Source organism: Melanostigma gelatinosum (assembly GCF_949748355.1).
Source record: "Melanostigma gelatinosum genome assembly, chromosome: 9".
NCBI classification, from domain to species: Eukaryota; Metazoa; Chordata; class Actinopteri; order Perciformes; family Zoarcidae; genus Melanostigma; species Melanostigma gelatinosum.
In genome coordinates this window covers 22,560,442-22,576,900 of record NC_136642.1, presented here as the reverse complement: position 1 = coordinate 22,576,900, position 16,459 = coordinate 22,560,442, and the positions used below count along the sequence as shown (strand labels likewise).

Below are 16,459 nucleotides of genomic sequence, written 5' to 3'. Positions count from 1 at the left end.
ATACATGTATATATGTATACATGTATATAAATATATATATATACATATATGTATATGTATATATGTATATACATGTATATATGTATACATGTATATAAATATATACATATATACATATATATATATATATACACATATATATATATATACACATATATATATATATACATGTATATACATATATACATATATATATACATATACATATATACACATATATATATACATGTATATACATATATACATATATACATATATATACATATACATATATACACATATATATATATATATACATGTATATACATATATACATATATATATATGTATATATATATTTTATTGTTTTCCTCATCCTGTAACATCTGAATCCCCGCCGAGATAAAAGCCCTCCTCCAACCCAACACCAATAAGAATCCGGTGCGCTTCTTTCAGTCGCCTCCCCTTCGTCTCCCTCCTGTCCCCTTCAACGGTTCTCCTCTCCGGTGGTCCTCTCGGCTCCGGAGTCAGCATCACTCACACTCCGACCTACAGCACAGGACTACGCTCGGCCCGGCAGAGGAACATGTTGCTTCAGAAACTGGTACGGTAAGCACTTAAGAGTTTTAGACCTCGCGAAAGACGTAAATCCGTGCACAATTACGCATTTAATAACCCGTGTGTTAGTGTGCGTACTTCATTCAAGGGCGTTCAACTAGTTTTCTAAGCTTTCTTTTCTCCGGAATACCCCCCCCCCCCCCCCCCCCATCTCGCCTCTTCCCTCTTCCTTCAATTTACAATCTAAAAGATCAAAGGCGATAGTTATGCGGATGTGGGTGGTCCCTATTCACTTTGATGACCAGTCTTGACAGGTCATCGAGAAATTGCAGTTAAAGCATGGCTGTTAGACTAGTGCGAAGAAAGGCAGAGCTCTATAGATCTGTTTTCTGTCCCCACTTTTTTTATTTGAATGCGAACAAACTTTTGAAACCGTAAAGTTGAGGATTCATTTTGGAAGTGCTCCACAGGCTTCACCAACTCTTGACTGTTTATTTATTTTAATATAGCAAGCTAGGATAGAAAGGCAACACATTTAAGAACATTTTGCAATAATCACACCAAATGTAAAGCCAACCAAAAATACAACAAATTGTAGCGTTGCTTATAAATAACCAGCAAGACCTGACATGCTTTGGATAAGAATAATGTAAAGTGCTCTCATAAGAAGCTGCTTTTCTCAGTGACTCTCTAATGAAGAATAGATCTCATGACCTTTGATTATATGCAGCAGTAATATAAATGTCAATTGTGTCGTCTCAGTTTGTTTGGATCCTGGCAGTCCTGTGTGGCACCGACGTGTGTCTGGGATTTGTCTACGACCGGCCCAGACGCTCGGGAGAGGACGGGACTTCCACCAGATCAGAGTGTGAGTACCGCTGACCTTGTTCCTGGGAAACATAGATAACATCTTGTGAACTGCTCGACTCCAAACTGAGGTGGCCTTAATAAAAAAAAAGAAAAGGCACTCCCACCCTCAGGGTGGCTGTTCTGTCTGACTCTGACCTCTGACCTCCTTGTGGATAGAAGGCAAGAGAAAAGACTCCGACAGGAATCAGTGAAGTATGAAGTGGGAACCTGGGAGTCGGTCCTTCTTCTTTTGGTGTGATATCGAAAAGAGTGTTTCCTCCCTTCCAGACATTCATAAAGTAACGCATCCCTTCACAGACTCATTGTAATAATTTATAGAGCCCTGAAGAGATGTAACTGTTCATGAAAAAGAGAAGAAATGTGAAAAAGCAGAATTTAGTGTTATCTTGTGACGCTTTACATTCATCTGTGACCCTTTGGATTCTTTAAAAATAAAGATTATTTTCATTTTTGATACATTTTTTCTTTTGACTTATCAATTCATCATTTGGTCGATGCAATAGTGAAGAAAACCGTCAAGATGACATCTTCAATTTGCTTTATTCTGTCTAACCACCAGTTAAAAACCAAAGGATATCCAGGCTCCTCTCACGAAAGACAAATGTGAGGTTTTGCTGCTTTAAAAAAATGGAATGTCTTTCTTTTTAACGCTTAATTAGACAAAAACAAGCGAATTGAAGATGTCATATTGGCCCTCAAGTGAATGAGAACAATGAGAGGTGCAGTGATCCTCTATGAAAGCCCCTCACAACTGTGTTCAGTGAAGCAAACCCCAGCAAAAAAGAAGTCACACACTTCAATTTAGCTGCCAAAGGGGCTGGGCACAGGCCATGTGAAGTGTACTTTGGAGCCGCGTTAATGTATCTTGGCCAAGTGTTCGTGGGACATGCCTGAAGCCACGCTCCAATCCCAAGACACATGCAGAAAACAACTTTTGTTAAAGCAGTGTAAATCTTGAACCCTATGTGAGCTGCAAGGGCAATCAGTCACCCCAACGTCAACCGGAGTGACACGCGTCCACCCCCACGGCCCGTCTGTGAGATCACTCCCCTAACATAAGAACTCACTTTCCACATCAGCCGCTCCAGAGGAATGTCTCCTGCTCAGTTTGTTTGCCGGGTTGTTTTCTATAATAAGTGTCTGCCAGCGCATATGAAATAAGCGAGCGGAGAGTATAAGGTGGTCCGGGGGGGGGGGGTATCACTGTGGATCACAACGGATCACTGTGACCCTGCGAGGTTGTGATTGGGCAGCCCGTGTGTTTTCTTTAGGGGGAGAGAGAGAGAGTGTTTGTGTTGCTCTACCTAGAGTCAATATTAAGAGTATTGGAGCTCATTTTCTGCCTCAGATTCTCAAACCCTGTCGGCATCAGGAGGCAGAGGTTTGCTTGGATTGTCAAGCAACAGGCAGCGGTGGCCATCCTGGAATTTAATTGCTGTATATTTTGCAAGATTTTTGCATTTTTTTTCCTTTCTCAGCGGAGAACATAAGCCTTTTACACAGAAGATATTTCAACAGTAGATAAAAAACACAGGTGTAAATAATGACATGATGGCCGGATTCCATTTAGCTGCTTCAGGTTCAGGGTCCGGGTGTTGTTCGTGCTGACTCACTGTCCTCATTTCTTACTGGGACGCTTGAATAGAACGGACCCATGTTGTAATTAGTAACACCTGTGCTCTTCCTACTTAAGACGACTCAAAATGTGAAGACGATTGAGTGTGAAACCTCATTGTTGACTTTGGGAATATCCATTTGATCGCCTAAAGAAATGATCAAGGTCTACTTACTTCTATTCTCAGAGCTTTCAACCTCGCAATTTGTGCTTTTTTGTTGTTTTACACCTGCCTGACCTTGTTTTGTTCCTCACTAAAGCATGATAAGAACATTACTAAATAGGGTTCAACATTTCACCTCTACTTCTGGGTACAATATCATTTACAATCATCAGTTAGTTCAAAGTTCAAAGTTCAAAGTTCACTTTATTGTCAAAGTTTCCACATGTGTTATGCATACAGAAAATTCGAAATGCCGTTTCTCGCAGTCCCACAGTGTAATATAGACATGAACATATAACATATAATAGAATAAAATAGAATAAAGTTAAGAAGAAGAAGAAAAAAAGCCAACTAACTAGTACTGTCCCCTCGTCGACTAAGATTTCTTTAGTCAATAAGGCATTTTTTATGGTTTTCATGCTGAATGACTTATTTCCATGAAACCTCTGAGCCCATCTCTGGTAAACACCAGATTTAAAGTGGCACTTTTGTGTGATTCTTTGTGGAGGAATTCAGCTCTGTCAATTTAATCGAGAAATCTACAGCGTCTGAGAGCCGTTTAAAATAACGTGTTATCTTAAATGTATTTGTTGTGTCATTGGCCTATAATTGATGTCAGCCATCTTTGTGTCTACTGTGACAACAACTGCAGGCTGTACGGTCCTTGTACGTTTGTTTATTGGATTAAATCCAAAGTGACAGAAACGAGAAAACTGAGCTAGCTGCAAACAGCTAACTGTTAACTGAACGTCCGTCTGCCAGAGCTGCCGCCCGCCCGGCAAAGTAGATTCCTCGTGGCGGGGAGGACAAAACAAAAATAAGAGAGATTGGACTTTGGATTTAATACAATGAACAAACTATCAAAGGGTACAAGGACCCTGTACCTTCACATACTCTGGTCAGCTCTACTTCTTCGTCCTCTCACGGTAGACTGAGTGCAGACTGGACACCACAGTGACTTACTGTCGTCGCTCCAGGTTCAAGTGGTATAAGAAGACAGGGCGGGCTTGTGCTAGCTGGTTAGCGTGGGCATTTTAGTAGATATATCGCTGCAACACAATACATAGACGTCTTTGACAGAACTGTAACCTCTTCACATTCTGCTGATAATGTTCGTTTCACCACTAACCTAAATTCAAATTTGAACTCATGGAGCCAAGAGGACGTTGTATGTGTTCTCGTAGACTGAGACAAAAAGGCATCCAGGGTTTTCACCTTTGACCTGTGGTCCTCCTCACTTGCTCCGACATAGCAGCAGTGAGTCTTACTGCCATGAGATTATTGATGCTGCACCCCTCACCAGTTCACACTGCCGTGCCAACTAGCTGGGCAGCATAAATAATTTAAAGTGTAACGCCTCGTTCCGTCACATAGCGCACATATGCACTTATACTTGCATAAAGAAACACACACACACACACACACACATGTCCACACAGGAACACAGAAACACGCCGTGTTGAATAACCCCTGTTGGCATCCCCTGACTTTCCCTGTGAGCGAGGTTGTTTTTTTCACAAGTGAGTGGACAAGCAGCGTGTTGTTAGAAATGTAGCAATAAGTTCACTCACTCTCAGATCTCCAGGATGTCTTCAGTTAAGCCAAGGGATTCTCACAATGCGGGTTGAGTTCCACACCGGGGCCATCGTCCTCTGGGACCTCAGTGGACAAGAGTGTTATTGTATCTGAGGAAACCTGTCCACATAGTGAATTAGAATTACCCCAGTTTGGGTCCCAGGAGAGGATTTGTAGTTTAGTAACATGTTGAGTTTGGCACATGGCTTACAGACCTTTTGTCACAGTTATTACCAGTTATTATCAAATACATTTTCTGACCACATTTGTTGCTTTTGAGATAAGTATTTCTGACTGCAGATCGGTACAGGTTGAGAGGCATTTGAACAGTGCAGCCATTCATTCATTTTTTGGACAATATGCCGTATTTTGCTGTAGCCCCCCCCCCTACTGGCCAAATGCCAAAATGTCCCCCCAGTTCACTGTTAATGTTTTGGACCTGTGAAAGGTGTTGAGTTGAACGACAGTGACATTTGTGGTCACTGCTGTGTGGGGGCTTTACCAAAACCAGGGATTGTGGTTTAAAGTCACGGCGAAAGTGTCTTAAGATTTCTCAATAAAGGGTGTCATTTTGAGACTGATATCTAAACACACAGGCAAATACCCACGGTAAGGAAATTAGGGATATGATAGCAAAAATGACTAGTGACTTCACTATCATCTAATCACTTTTATATGCATCAAGATATCTTGGTCAAAGAAAAACAACTCATTCCAATCATCGGGCAACATCTGGTCCTGAAAAGTGAAGCGAATGTGGAAGTGGCTTAAACTTGCATTCTTTCTAATGGCCATCAGGGGGCGACTCCTCTGGAAGAAGTCCCATGATATGGTAGTCTATGAGAAAATGACTCTACTTCTCTCTTGATTTATTCCCTCAGTAAACATTGTAAACATGAGTTTATGTCTCAATCTCTAGTTTCAAGTCTTCTTCAATACAGCATGATGTTCATTTAGTAAATGATGGTCCATTTAGAGTCAAATAGAGCATAACGCAGAGTATGCTTACTGTGATTGACAGATATGGGAGTGGTCTTACAGCAAAAAAATCAAGATAATAAAATCAAAAGCCAAGATGGCGATGGGCAAAACACAAAAAAAAAACATGACTTGAAACCCACAGTCCACAAACCAATGGGTGACGTCGGGGCGGATAGGTCCACTTCTTGTAAAGAGCATCTCAATAGACTAGGGCAGAATCCCATTTCCTTATCATAGAAAAAGAACACTTCAAAACTATTTAGAATTATTGACCATACATCATACAAAGGGCTTTATTATCATACAGACAGAGTTAAATCATGCACCTGGGAACACACAAATAATAAATTGTACACTACTGCGTTCAGAAGGAATTATCAAATATATTTTAGCATTGTACAGGAACCAAAATACTAGGGATTTGTTAATACTGTCAAGATTTTTTACTTTTTTCGGTTCACTTTAATTCTATTCGATTCAATTCATCTTATTTTGTACAGCCCAAAGTCACAAATCATGAATTTGCTTCAGAGGGCTTTACAATCTGTACACATGCGACATCCTCTCTCCCGAGACCTCAGAAGTTACCGATGTTGGGAATCTCTGCATAATGACGTTCAAACTGTCTTCAGATGTGACTCAGCAGTGTTCGGAGACACTACAGAACAAAAAAGCACAAATAACATTAAAGCGTCCACTCATTGAATCTGTGTTTCTCCCCGTCAGCTCGCTCTGCGTCTCAGTACGCGCCGACCTCCGGCTCCTGCAGGAACAGGTGTTTCGAGCTGGTTGACCTGGAGCCCCCAAACTGCCGCTGTGACAACCTGTGTAAGACATACAATGGCTGCTGCTCTGACTTCGATCAGCTGTGCCTCAGGACAGGTAGTGCTTGTCTTCTGATTCGTTTGTAGCAGGGAAAACACACATCATCCAATTGGTGAAAACTTAAACAGGAATTCAAATTCCAGTCTCTAATGTAAATAACATTCAAACACAGAACTGAACTGAATAGATCGGCACTGTTATCACCAATAACAGATCCAGCTATTTCAGTCAGTATCGGCCTGATATTCAGTATCTGTAGATTCCCTATCGATATCCTATTCTATCCAATGGTATTATATTGTATATTTGCTTCTCCTCGAATAACTACAATTGTGAAATCCTACTAACATACACACACACACATCATTTTTTACATTGAGTACTTTTACTTTTGATACTTTTTTAAATCCGTTTCTGTCATGAGTACTTTCACACAAATATATTAAGTGAAGATAAAGCAACAAGTCAAATTGTGTAAAACGGACGTATTCAAAACGTACACTATAGTGTACAACAACACGGAGGCTCCGTGGTCCGAACCGAGACGATCAACTTTATTGCTCCTTTCAACCTTGACAAAGGCAAAGCAGACCAGATCCACTCCTTCCACTCTTCACTTTCACAATAAAAGCCCTCGACATACACAACTGTTTACCAGAGGGAATTTAAAACATTCTGCTCCAAGGAAACTCAATTAAGTAGCTTCCAGTAGCTCCGGCTATACAACAGCTGACCTCAGGCAGACTGCCAGACGCCGCTCTGACCCTGGTAGTCGGTCCCCTGTGCGAATCTTTTCAAACCAATTCTTGATAAAGGTTGCAACTGTCTCAAATTCGCAACACTGCCTGTTTGGTATGAATTGTTCTCCTGCCAAATATTCGAAGGCCTTGACTTATCTGGCTTCTGGCTTTGAGAGAGTAGCTCACATTGACACATCATGATTGAACGTTCCTAAATCATTCGAATAACATGTTGGAATTCTTCATTTAGGTTGGGGATCCGAATGTGTCCTTCACCACTTGCTTTGATGATGAAACTTTACAGTTACTTTGCAGTGTCTTGACATGCTATAGAGCCATTTAGCCAGACTCTGATTATTTTAGATCTAAACTTGTAATATCTTCCCAATTTAGTCTAGAAAAATGCTAACAGTGCTTATTAATAACGTTCAGCGAGAGAATGTTTGTTCTCATCAGTTTAAATCTACAGTCGTTTTTTAAACCTTGGTGGGTTCACATTATTGTTCTCATTAGATATCTGAGACATCATGTCTTAGCTTGATTGTCCAGCTGTATCATTCATCAGTCTGAGCTGGAGATGAGCCTTGGTCTGAACTGGTTTGTCACGTGTTGCCTTCTCTCTTCAGCTCTGTCAACATTTCCCCCCCCTTCTCCCAGTGTTGGTGGTCTGATTTGATGCCCTCTCCTTCAGCCTGGTGGTCTCTGGCTTACCACTGCCCCGCCACTGTAACCCTCCCTGTGCCAGAAAATGATGCTACATATACCCAAGCTCCAACGCTCATCTGGTGTTCTCATCTTAGGCCAGAACACATGCAGTGTTGTCAGTGTTTGTCCCAAAAGGCAGAGTGCTGAGCTGTAAGCTATGCAGCCAAACCACTGGCAACATTAACCACATCGGCTTTCACTTCTCAGTGCTGGTGGTTTCAGTGCTACTCTATAGATCAGATTAGTTGTGTGTACACACAACAAAGTTCTGGAGTCTACTGTTTTTCCTCCCCGCTGGTTGTCATGTGAACATTCTTCCACATTCCCGTACACAGAGGGGGGCTACGAGTGCAGCAAAGATCGGTGTGGGGAGACTCAGAACGAACAACATGCCTGCCACTGCTCTGATGACTGTCTGGCCAGAGGAGACTGTTGTACCAACTACAAGACACTGTGCAAAGGTTTGCCACTTGAAATATTAAACTGCATACAATGATTTGCATGTGAAGGCTTATTGATCAGGGGCTTTTCAGGACATATGTCTTATCTTGACCTAAGATAAGTGGGGGCGACCGTGGCGCACTGGATTAAGAGGTCTGGGAACCGGAAGGTCAACGGCTCAATCCCCGACTGGGACGTGTCGAAGTGTACCTGAGCAATACACTGAACCCCCCGGCTCCCCGGGCGCCGATCAATGGCAGCCCACTGCTCCCTGGGGGTCAAATGCAGAAGTCAAATTTTGTGTATGTGTAAAAATGTATATGACAATAAAATCCTAACTTCCTAAAACAAATCCCCGCAAGAAATAGTGTACATCTTAAAAACAAAAATGAACAAGTGCTGCCCGTCTTTACCTGCTAAGCTAAAGTTTTCCAATGCATTTAAGTAACTGAATGTCAGCTTTCTCCAGTAAGCGGATCCCTTAAACCTGGGTAGGGGTTTAATTAAAGACAAACACCTGAAAGACTTCAGACAGGGAATGGATCAGATCAACATTTGACTGTTTTGTAGAATTTGTGCGGTGAGAAAGAGCTATACTCTGTTGGTCCTCTCACTGTCAATCTGCTCAGACACACACGCACACACACACAGCAATGAAAAACAAAACAGTCAGAAAAGCTGCGTCTTCTGTCTGTACAGTCAGAATAAGTTTTATGTTTCCAAAATATGGTTTGAAAAGTCTGATCACTGACCTACTGCGTGTATATGAGGAATATATTTAAAGACTTTTCTATCATACAAATTCAGTACTTTTTTTTATTTGCTGTGTTCAGCTTGCGTTGTCCACACACCATTCTATCTCTCAGTCCCTCCTCTGACCATGTTATTTTAGGGGACACGTCATGGCTGAAGGACGAGTGTGAGGAGATCAAGACATCTGAATGTCCTGCTGGGTATGTTTACATCTGAGCAGTGAAGGAGATTAAATAAATGTGTTTTTATATATATATATATATGCCGCATAACTGAATGATTTGGTCAAGATTGAAGTAGGGTGACCACATTTGATTTCCGATATCAGCATTTTGATCTTCTTCTGATATGTGCAGGTTTGTGCGCCCGCCACTCATCATGCTGTCAGTGGATGGATTTAGAGCTTCTTATGTGAAGAGAGGAAACACAGTCATCCCCAACATCGAAAAGCTGAGTAAGACCTGGATAGTAGCTGTAAGGGGGAAGACTGTGTTGTTGTGGTGATTTATGAAGCCATGAGCATTTACAGACGATTAACAACTGGTTTGGTTCTATTCATGGGTGTCTTTGTGCTAATATCGGGTTTCCTTTGCTCTGTTTTCCCTTTCAGGAACATGTGGTACCCATGCTCCATACATGAGGCCTGTTTACCCCTCAAAAACATTCCCCAACCTCTACTCCCTGGCTACGGTATGGCACAGCTGCATGTTGCTGTCAACGATCAGGTTGTCTGTTGTTGTTGTGATAAAAAATCATTTGCCTTCAGTGATTACAGGCATTAATCTCAGCTGCGTCTTAAAATGGTCTGCTAGAATTAGCGTTCAGCTCAAAGTAAAGATAAGGCTAGCTTAATATAAGTTACCATGTTTGCTAATGGTTACAGTTCTAATGCTGTAATTGTGACATTTCAGAAGTACTTACTTCTTCAGGTGGTTGACAGGTGGTGACAGCGTAACCCGACAGCCTGACCTGACAGCGTAACCTGACAGCCTGACCTGACAGCCTGACGTGTCAGCGTAACCTGACAGCCTGACCTGACAGCCTGACCTGACAGCCTGACCTGACAGCCTGACCTGACAGCGTGACGTGTCAGCGTAACCTGACAGCCTGACCTGACAGCCTGACCTGACAGCCTGACCTGACAGCCTGACCTGACAGCGTGACGTGTCAGCGTAACCTGACAGCCTGACCTGACAGCCTGACCTGACAGCCTGACCTGACAGCCTGACCTGACAGCGTGACGTGTCAGCGTAACCTGACAGCCTGACCTGACAGCCTGACCTGACAGCGTGACGTGTCAGCGTAACCTGACAGCGTGACCCGACAGCGTGACCCGACAGCGTGACCCGACACCGTGACCCGACAGCGTGACGTGTCAGCGTAACCCGACAGCGTGACCTGACAGCCTGATGTGTCAGCGTAACCTGACAGCGTGACCTGACAGCGTGACCTGACAGCGTGACCTGACAGAGTGACCTGACAGCCTGATGTGTCAGCGTGACCTGACAGCCTGATGTGTCAGCGTAACCTGACAGCGTGACCTGACAGCCTGATGTGTCAGCGTAACCTGACAGCGTGACCTGACAGCGTGACCTGACAGCGTGACCTGACAGCGTGACCCGACACCGTGACCCGACACCGTGACCCGACAGCGTGACGTGTCAGCGTAACCTGACAGCGTGACCTGACAGCCTGATGTGTCAGCGTAACCTGACAGCGTGACCTGACAGCGTGAGCTGACAGCCTGACCTTGCAGCCTGACGTCTCAGCGTAACCTGACAGCGTGACCCGACAGCGTGACCCGACAGCGTGACCCGACAGCGTGACCCGACAGCGTGACGTGTCAGCGTAACCTGACAGCCTGACCTGACAGCGTACCTCAGTGACAGTTTGAGTAAAAATGACAAAAAGTAATTTTTTATAAAAGTTACCAACTGTAGCTTTACATATATTTGAAGCCAACACTGAGAAAAGAAGACCAGCCAAGTACAGTTCTGAAATGACAAATGTTGGCCGAGGCATAATCTCAGTGTGAATCGTTGTCAGGGTCTCTACCCAGAGTCTCATGGTATCATCGGCAACTCCATGCATGACCCCGTGTTCGATGCCACCTTCACCCTGAGAAGCCGAGAGAAACTCAGTCATCGCTGGTGGGGAGGACAGCCGGTGAGTGCAGCCTCTTCTCTCTGTAGTCTGTCTTTTACCATCTGTAGTTCATCAACACTATGATTGTATTCTATCAGTGAGCTGACAAGGATTTTTTTCCCCCTGTTCTCCTTTTGTTTTTGACGATAAATAACTTTTGTGTATGACTTTGAATGTCAGTGTTTTTCAAATTCATCTGACAGATCACAGATTAGAGGCCAACAAAGGCACTAAAGACCTTTCTTTTGAAGCCAACTACAGTATGATTGGCGGGACTCAGATCTAACAAAACCACAACTGATAAGCTTTATAATCCAGTGGTTAGTAATAGATGTTATTATGAAATCTGGCTTGGGATCACTTTCAGTTCTTGCAAGACCAAAGCGTTGACATTAAGTAGTCTGGAACTCTTCAGGGTTTTACTTTGGTTGATTTACTTGTGTTAGGATTTTATTTGACAGAATACTGAGTCAGGAGGCACTGCTAACCAACGAGGCTTTACCAGTGTCTTCCAAAATGGTTTACAAACAAAACAAAACCAACCTACTGTATGGTTTTGTTCAGGGTAACACTCCGATAGCATCCTCCTAAAATATATCAGACTGATAAAATAAGACTGCACTGTTTCTCTCCTAGATCTGGATCACAGCGCTCAAGCAGGGAGTGAAGGCTGCCACCTTCTTCTGGCCTGTGTGAGTCTACATTTGCTGCTCTTTGTCGCTATATGTTTTTCTGAATGCCCTTTTCGTTCATTTTGTTGGTGCTCTGCATGAGGCCTGGATGTCCAAAAGGACAATCTTTCATGAATTGATAGTAAATTACTTCCTTTGCTTTTCAACACTCTTGTAGTATTTTTTTCCTCATTAATACGTTGGGAATTACAGCTGGGTGGATGCTTTGCAAAGACAGCCTCTCCTCTCTGTGCCACCCTGCTGCTTAGTCAGCACAACTTAAAGCTTCCGATGCAGTTCTCGTACAGTACTTTTAAACTCTGCTCTCTTTGGTCTGAGCTGTTTTGTACGGTAGTAGGGAGTATTAGAGCCATGAGGGACAAAAAGGAGAGGTGGAAGACTTTTTATTTTTATTTTGGATTTTTAGAATAAAATCGAAATTCTAGTATTTGCGCTAATGCTATTGTTTGATTTAATGTCAAATTTCAAGTTTATTCTTGAAATGGTATTTCATCTTTATTAATATTAATATCAATATTTTCACATATTCTTGAAATGCAAATTCAAATATATTCATTTTTAAATCCCAATAAAACAGAAAATACGACTTCATTCCCAACATTTCGACTTTATTCTCAAGATGCCAAATAAATTAAAAAACAATAATTCAATTATTTTCCTTATGCCTGGCCCTAACACTCTTCCGCAGAGCTAGAATAGTTGCCTTTGGCATTTTTACATTTGTGCATGTTTCCCGATAAGTGAATCAGGCGTTGTAAACAAAACTCACAGGGAGTCAGATGTCAGCTTGTTTAATACACTGAATGCACTCTTTGTCGTCATGTATGTACTGTGGCACCAGGTAAGAACACATTAATAAATAGCCAAAGCTCTCTGGCCTGTATTGATATTGGAACCTTTACAACCATGAGACATATCGGCCAATCATGTGGCGACATCAGCGTCCTCATACCTGTGAACCTGAGGTTATGGTGTTAATGTGCCTTGAATACCACTGCGGACGCATCTTATCACTGATAAATCCGGAACCGTAAATTATTTGGTGGGAAAATTCCCACAGGAAGTCACAAGAGCATGCCCGTTCATGTTCCTGCTGCTCACTCGGGCTGCTGCAGTGAAACCTATAGCCTGTGTGTGGAACACAAATGAGCCCACATTTATCGGCACAGAGACGGCTTTGATGAAGGCATACCTCAGCAGAGGGCTGTTTTCACAGCAATTTGGGCAAATGGGCCTGTTTACACTACGCAGGGTTCCTCTGTGAACCGGGGTCGCAGACGTGCCGCCCTACGGAACCGTGAGGGCCGAAGCGTGCGGTTTACAGTGCTTTTCTTGCACTTGGCACTGACAAGAGGTGCGTGAGGAAGAAAGCGAGAGTGAGACAGGACTGTGCCCATGACAGGGAGACGGAGAGAGTGTGCTGACATTTCTGTGTGGCTGAGAAAACCCCCGTTTTTACAGTACCACTGTGGGATTAGCATGGTAATGGGGACCAGGGATTATTGCCAAATCATTGGCTGACTGGTTGATGGTCTGTGTTGGGCTCAGCTTTCTGGGAGGTCCCTCCCCACCCCACCCCTTAACCACAAGAAGAGCGTAGAAAGAGGAGAGAAGAAGAAAGAGAGTATATAAAACAAGAAGAGGGGAAATGTTGTTGAAAGTGTGAACATAGACAAAAGTGCAGAAAGGGATCAAACCTGCTTTCAAGTGGTCACGCAGCGAGACCACACCTCCTCGTCCACCCCCTCACGCTACCTAGTGCATCAAGCCCCGCTCAGGGCCTCAGTACCGGGCTTGATGGTTGACAGCTGTGGACTGTATGACAGCCAGTGGCTTGGTTGGTGGCCTCATCACCACAGCCTTTTGACTTTCAGACACAGTCAGAGGGCTCCAAGTGTGTTCTACTTTATGAGGCTCTTTGAGAGTCAGAGGGAACAGTTTGGAGTTTAATGGTTTAATGTGTCATGAAGGGCACCTGAGTCTATCACTATAATTCTGTGTTCGTGCCAAGGCTTGTTTGTTACTTGCAGCTATTGGTTTTTTTTAAATGTTAACCAATGTTGCCCTTTGTTGTGTGTTTGTGTTCCAGTGCTATCTCTTTGGAGAGGCGGATACTGACCATGCTGCAGTGGCTCCACCTGCCTGAAGGGGAGAGGTGAAATCAGTTTTTCCTTTTCTTTTTGGTCCGTCTCACATTTGTCTTTCATCTTCCTGTTTTCTCTTTTTTTTTTCTTCTTTGCAGCCACAGTTTAGGAAGCGTGGGGGAAAAAACACTTTCCATCGTATCGCATTAGTTCTGTAACGTAAACCAGTATGACAGCCGGGTGCTCAGAAAGAAAATATACATTGGTACCAATTTGCTCTTTAGTACATTTATTCCCCAGCTGGTCTGAATACATCAGACTCTGCAGCTAACTTATTCGAACCTAAAATACTGAAATAAAGTTTGACTCAAAACTGGAATGTTAGGTTTAAGTTACGTGAGGGCTAATCCTGTTCCTTACATCTAGTGATATGCACGCATCACGGCTAATGAGACGTTCACTGACTCTGTGAATCCCACGCTTACTCATGCCTCTGTTTACCTCCTGACAGTGGTGGATCAGTAGCCCCTCCAAAGGGTCACCAGACTAATCTGAAGGTCGTGAGATGATTGATAACAAAGCTCTGATAAACACTTTTTTTTTCTCTCTAAGTTTCTGTATTTTGTCAACAATAAGATCATTTGACACACACACACACACACACACCATTAAGCGATATATGTTTTACCAACAATGTTGGGTTTTCCAGTCAAATTAATTCCTTAGGCTATTGTACTGGGAATATCTCTCTCTACGGCCCCTCCCACCCCACAGGCCCCAGTGCAACCTCTGCCTGCCTATTTCCACTACCTGGTCAGTGCACTACCTCAGTGCCTGACTTCAAAACATTCAAACCATCTATTTAATATCTGAAAAATAACTATAACTGTCAAATAAATGTAGTAGAGCAAAAGCTACAGTCATTTCCATTTCCATTGAAATGTAGTGGGGTGGAAGTATAAAGTAGCGTATGATAGTAATATTTAAGAAAAGTACAATCTTAAAATTGCACATAAGTGCTGCATTTGAGTAAAGGGACTTAGTCTCCACCATTGCAAGTGATGCACTTTAAAGCACCTGTTTATTGTCGATTGTTACTATCACTACAACTACCATGAGCACATCTCCGTCTTGTTTCAGGCCCTATGTTTACGCCATGCACTCTGAACAACCGGACACATACGGACACAAAATGGGGCCCATGAGCGCAGAAGTGAGTATTGTGTAAATGCATCTGTGCTTGTGTGTGGGGATGTGTGCGTTTGCACAGAAAGTGCATGTTACCTGTACACATACACACCCCTATAGTGTCTCTCTGTGTGTATTGTTTATCAAAACACACACAGGGTTCTCACTCCCTTTCTGTGTTTCAGTTGAACAACCCTCTGCGGATGATTGACAGGATTGTCGGCCAACTGATGGATGGACTCAAACAGATGAAACTGCACCGCTGTGTCAACATCATCCTGGTGGGGGATCATGGTACAGACACACACACACACACACATACACTGTGGTGTAAGGTCATCATGCTGGAAGAGCACATTACATGCATGCTCCACTGAAGCAATTTAGGACGAAGTGCTTTGCTCAAAGGCACACTGGTCTTAAATACAGAGACAATCGCACATTCACTTCATCATAGGTTTCACCAGCCAGCCACTCATTCCCCTGTGTGTTCTCAGGTATGGAGGAGGCCCACTGTGATCGCACTGAGTTCCTCAGCAACTACATGACCAACGTTGATGACATCATCCTCGTCCCCGGGTCTCTGGGCAGAATACGCTCGAGATACCCGAACAACCCTAAATGTGAGAAGAGCAAAGCTCGTGATATTGACTTTGCTGAGATATTTCATCCTCTTTTTCTTCCTCTTTTGTTTTGTCTTTTTCCCGTTCACGTAAGAGACACTACAGGCAAAGACATTGCTTTTTCATGCACAAGTCAATCGAAAGAAAACATCCAAAATGCACATTTAGGTGTTTATTTTACAACTTTGTCTCTTTTAGAGATATTGCCTCTTTTGCATATTCAAACACAACATTTCAGAAAACATGTAATCGAAAAAATGATTGTCTTGATGTAAGAAATCAACTGGGGAAGTTTTATGGTGATATCTATTTGTTCTTTTTATAAATTCTTTTATTTTCCCTCATATTAATGCAAACTACCTTGTATTCAGAGCTTTTGGTCTGTAAGAACATCATCTTCGTCATCATCATCATCAGACATGACACAATAAGCCTCTGACGTGATCATTGGCAGCAGTAACTACACTGGCTACTGAGCGATGGAACAACTTGACCGCATTTTATCTTGTCCTTTTGAAATAG

The 16,459-nt window shown here is 42.9% G+C and overlaps 1 protein-coding gene across 2 annotated transcripts in view; it reads left to right on the top strand.

The window, feature by feature from the left end:
* Nucleotides 1-483: 483 nt before the first annotated feature.
* Nucleotides 484-16,459, top strand: part of enpp2 (ectonucleotide pyrophosphatase/phosphodiesterase 2) — a 31,933-nt gene continuing 15,957 nt past the window's right edge. For both annotated transcript variants that reach the window (XM_079274825.1, XM_079274824.1), the window contains exons 1-13: nt 484-583; nt 1,300-1,405; nt 6,468-6,623; nt 8,347-8,472; nt 9,345-9,405; nt 9,562-9,659; nt 9,816-9,895; nt 11,252-11,371; nt 11,987-12,042; nt 14,132-14,197; nt 15,267-15,339; nt 15,500-15,608; nt 15,812-15,937. In XM_079274825.1, the coding sequence (XP_079130951.1) occupies nt 566-583; nt 1,300-1,405; nt 6,468-6,623; nt 8,347-8,472; nt 9,345-9,405; nt 9,562-9,659; nt 9,816-9,895; nt 11,252-11,371; nt 11,987-12,042; nt 14,132-14,197; nt 15,267-15,339; nt 15,500-15,608; nt 15,812-15,937 (1,195 nt within the window). In that variant the 5' untranslated portion in view covers nt 484-565. The remainder of the gene's footprint in view (nt 584-1,299; nt 1,406-6,467; nt 6,624-8,346; nt 8,473-9,344; nt 9,406-9,561; nt 9,660-9,815; nt 9,896-11,251; nt 11,372-11,986; nt 12,043-14,131; nt 14,198-15,266; nt 15,340-15,499; nt 15,609-15,811; nt 15,938-16,459) is intronic.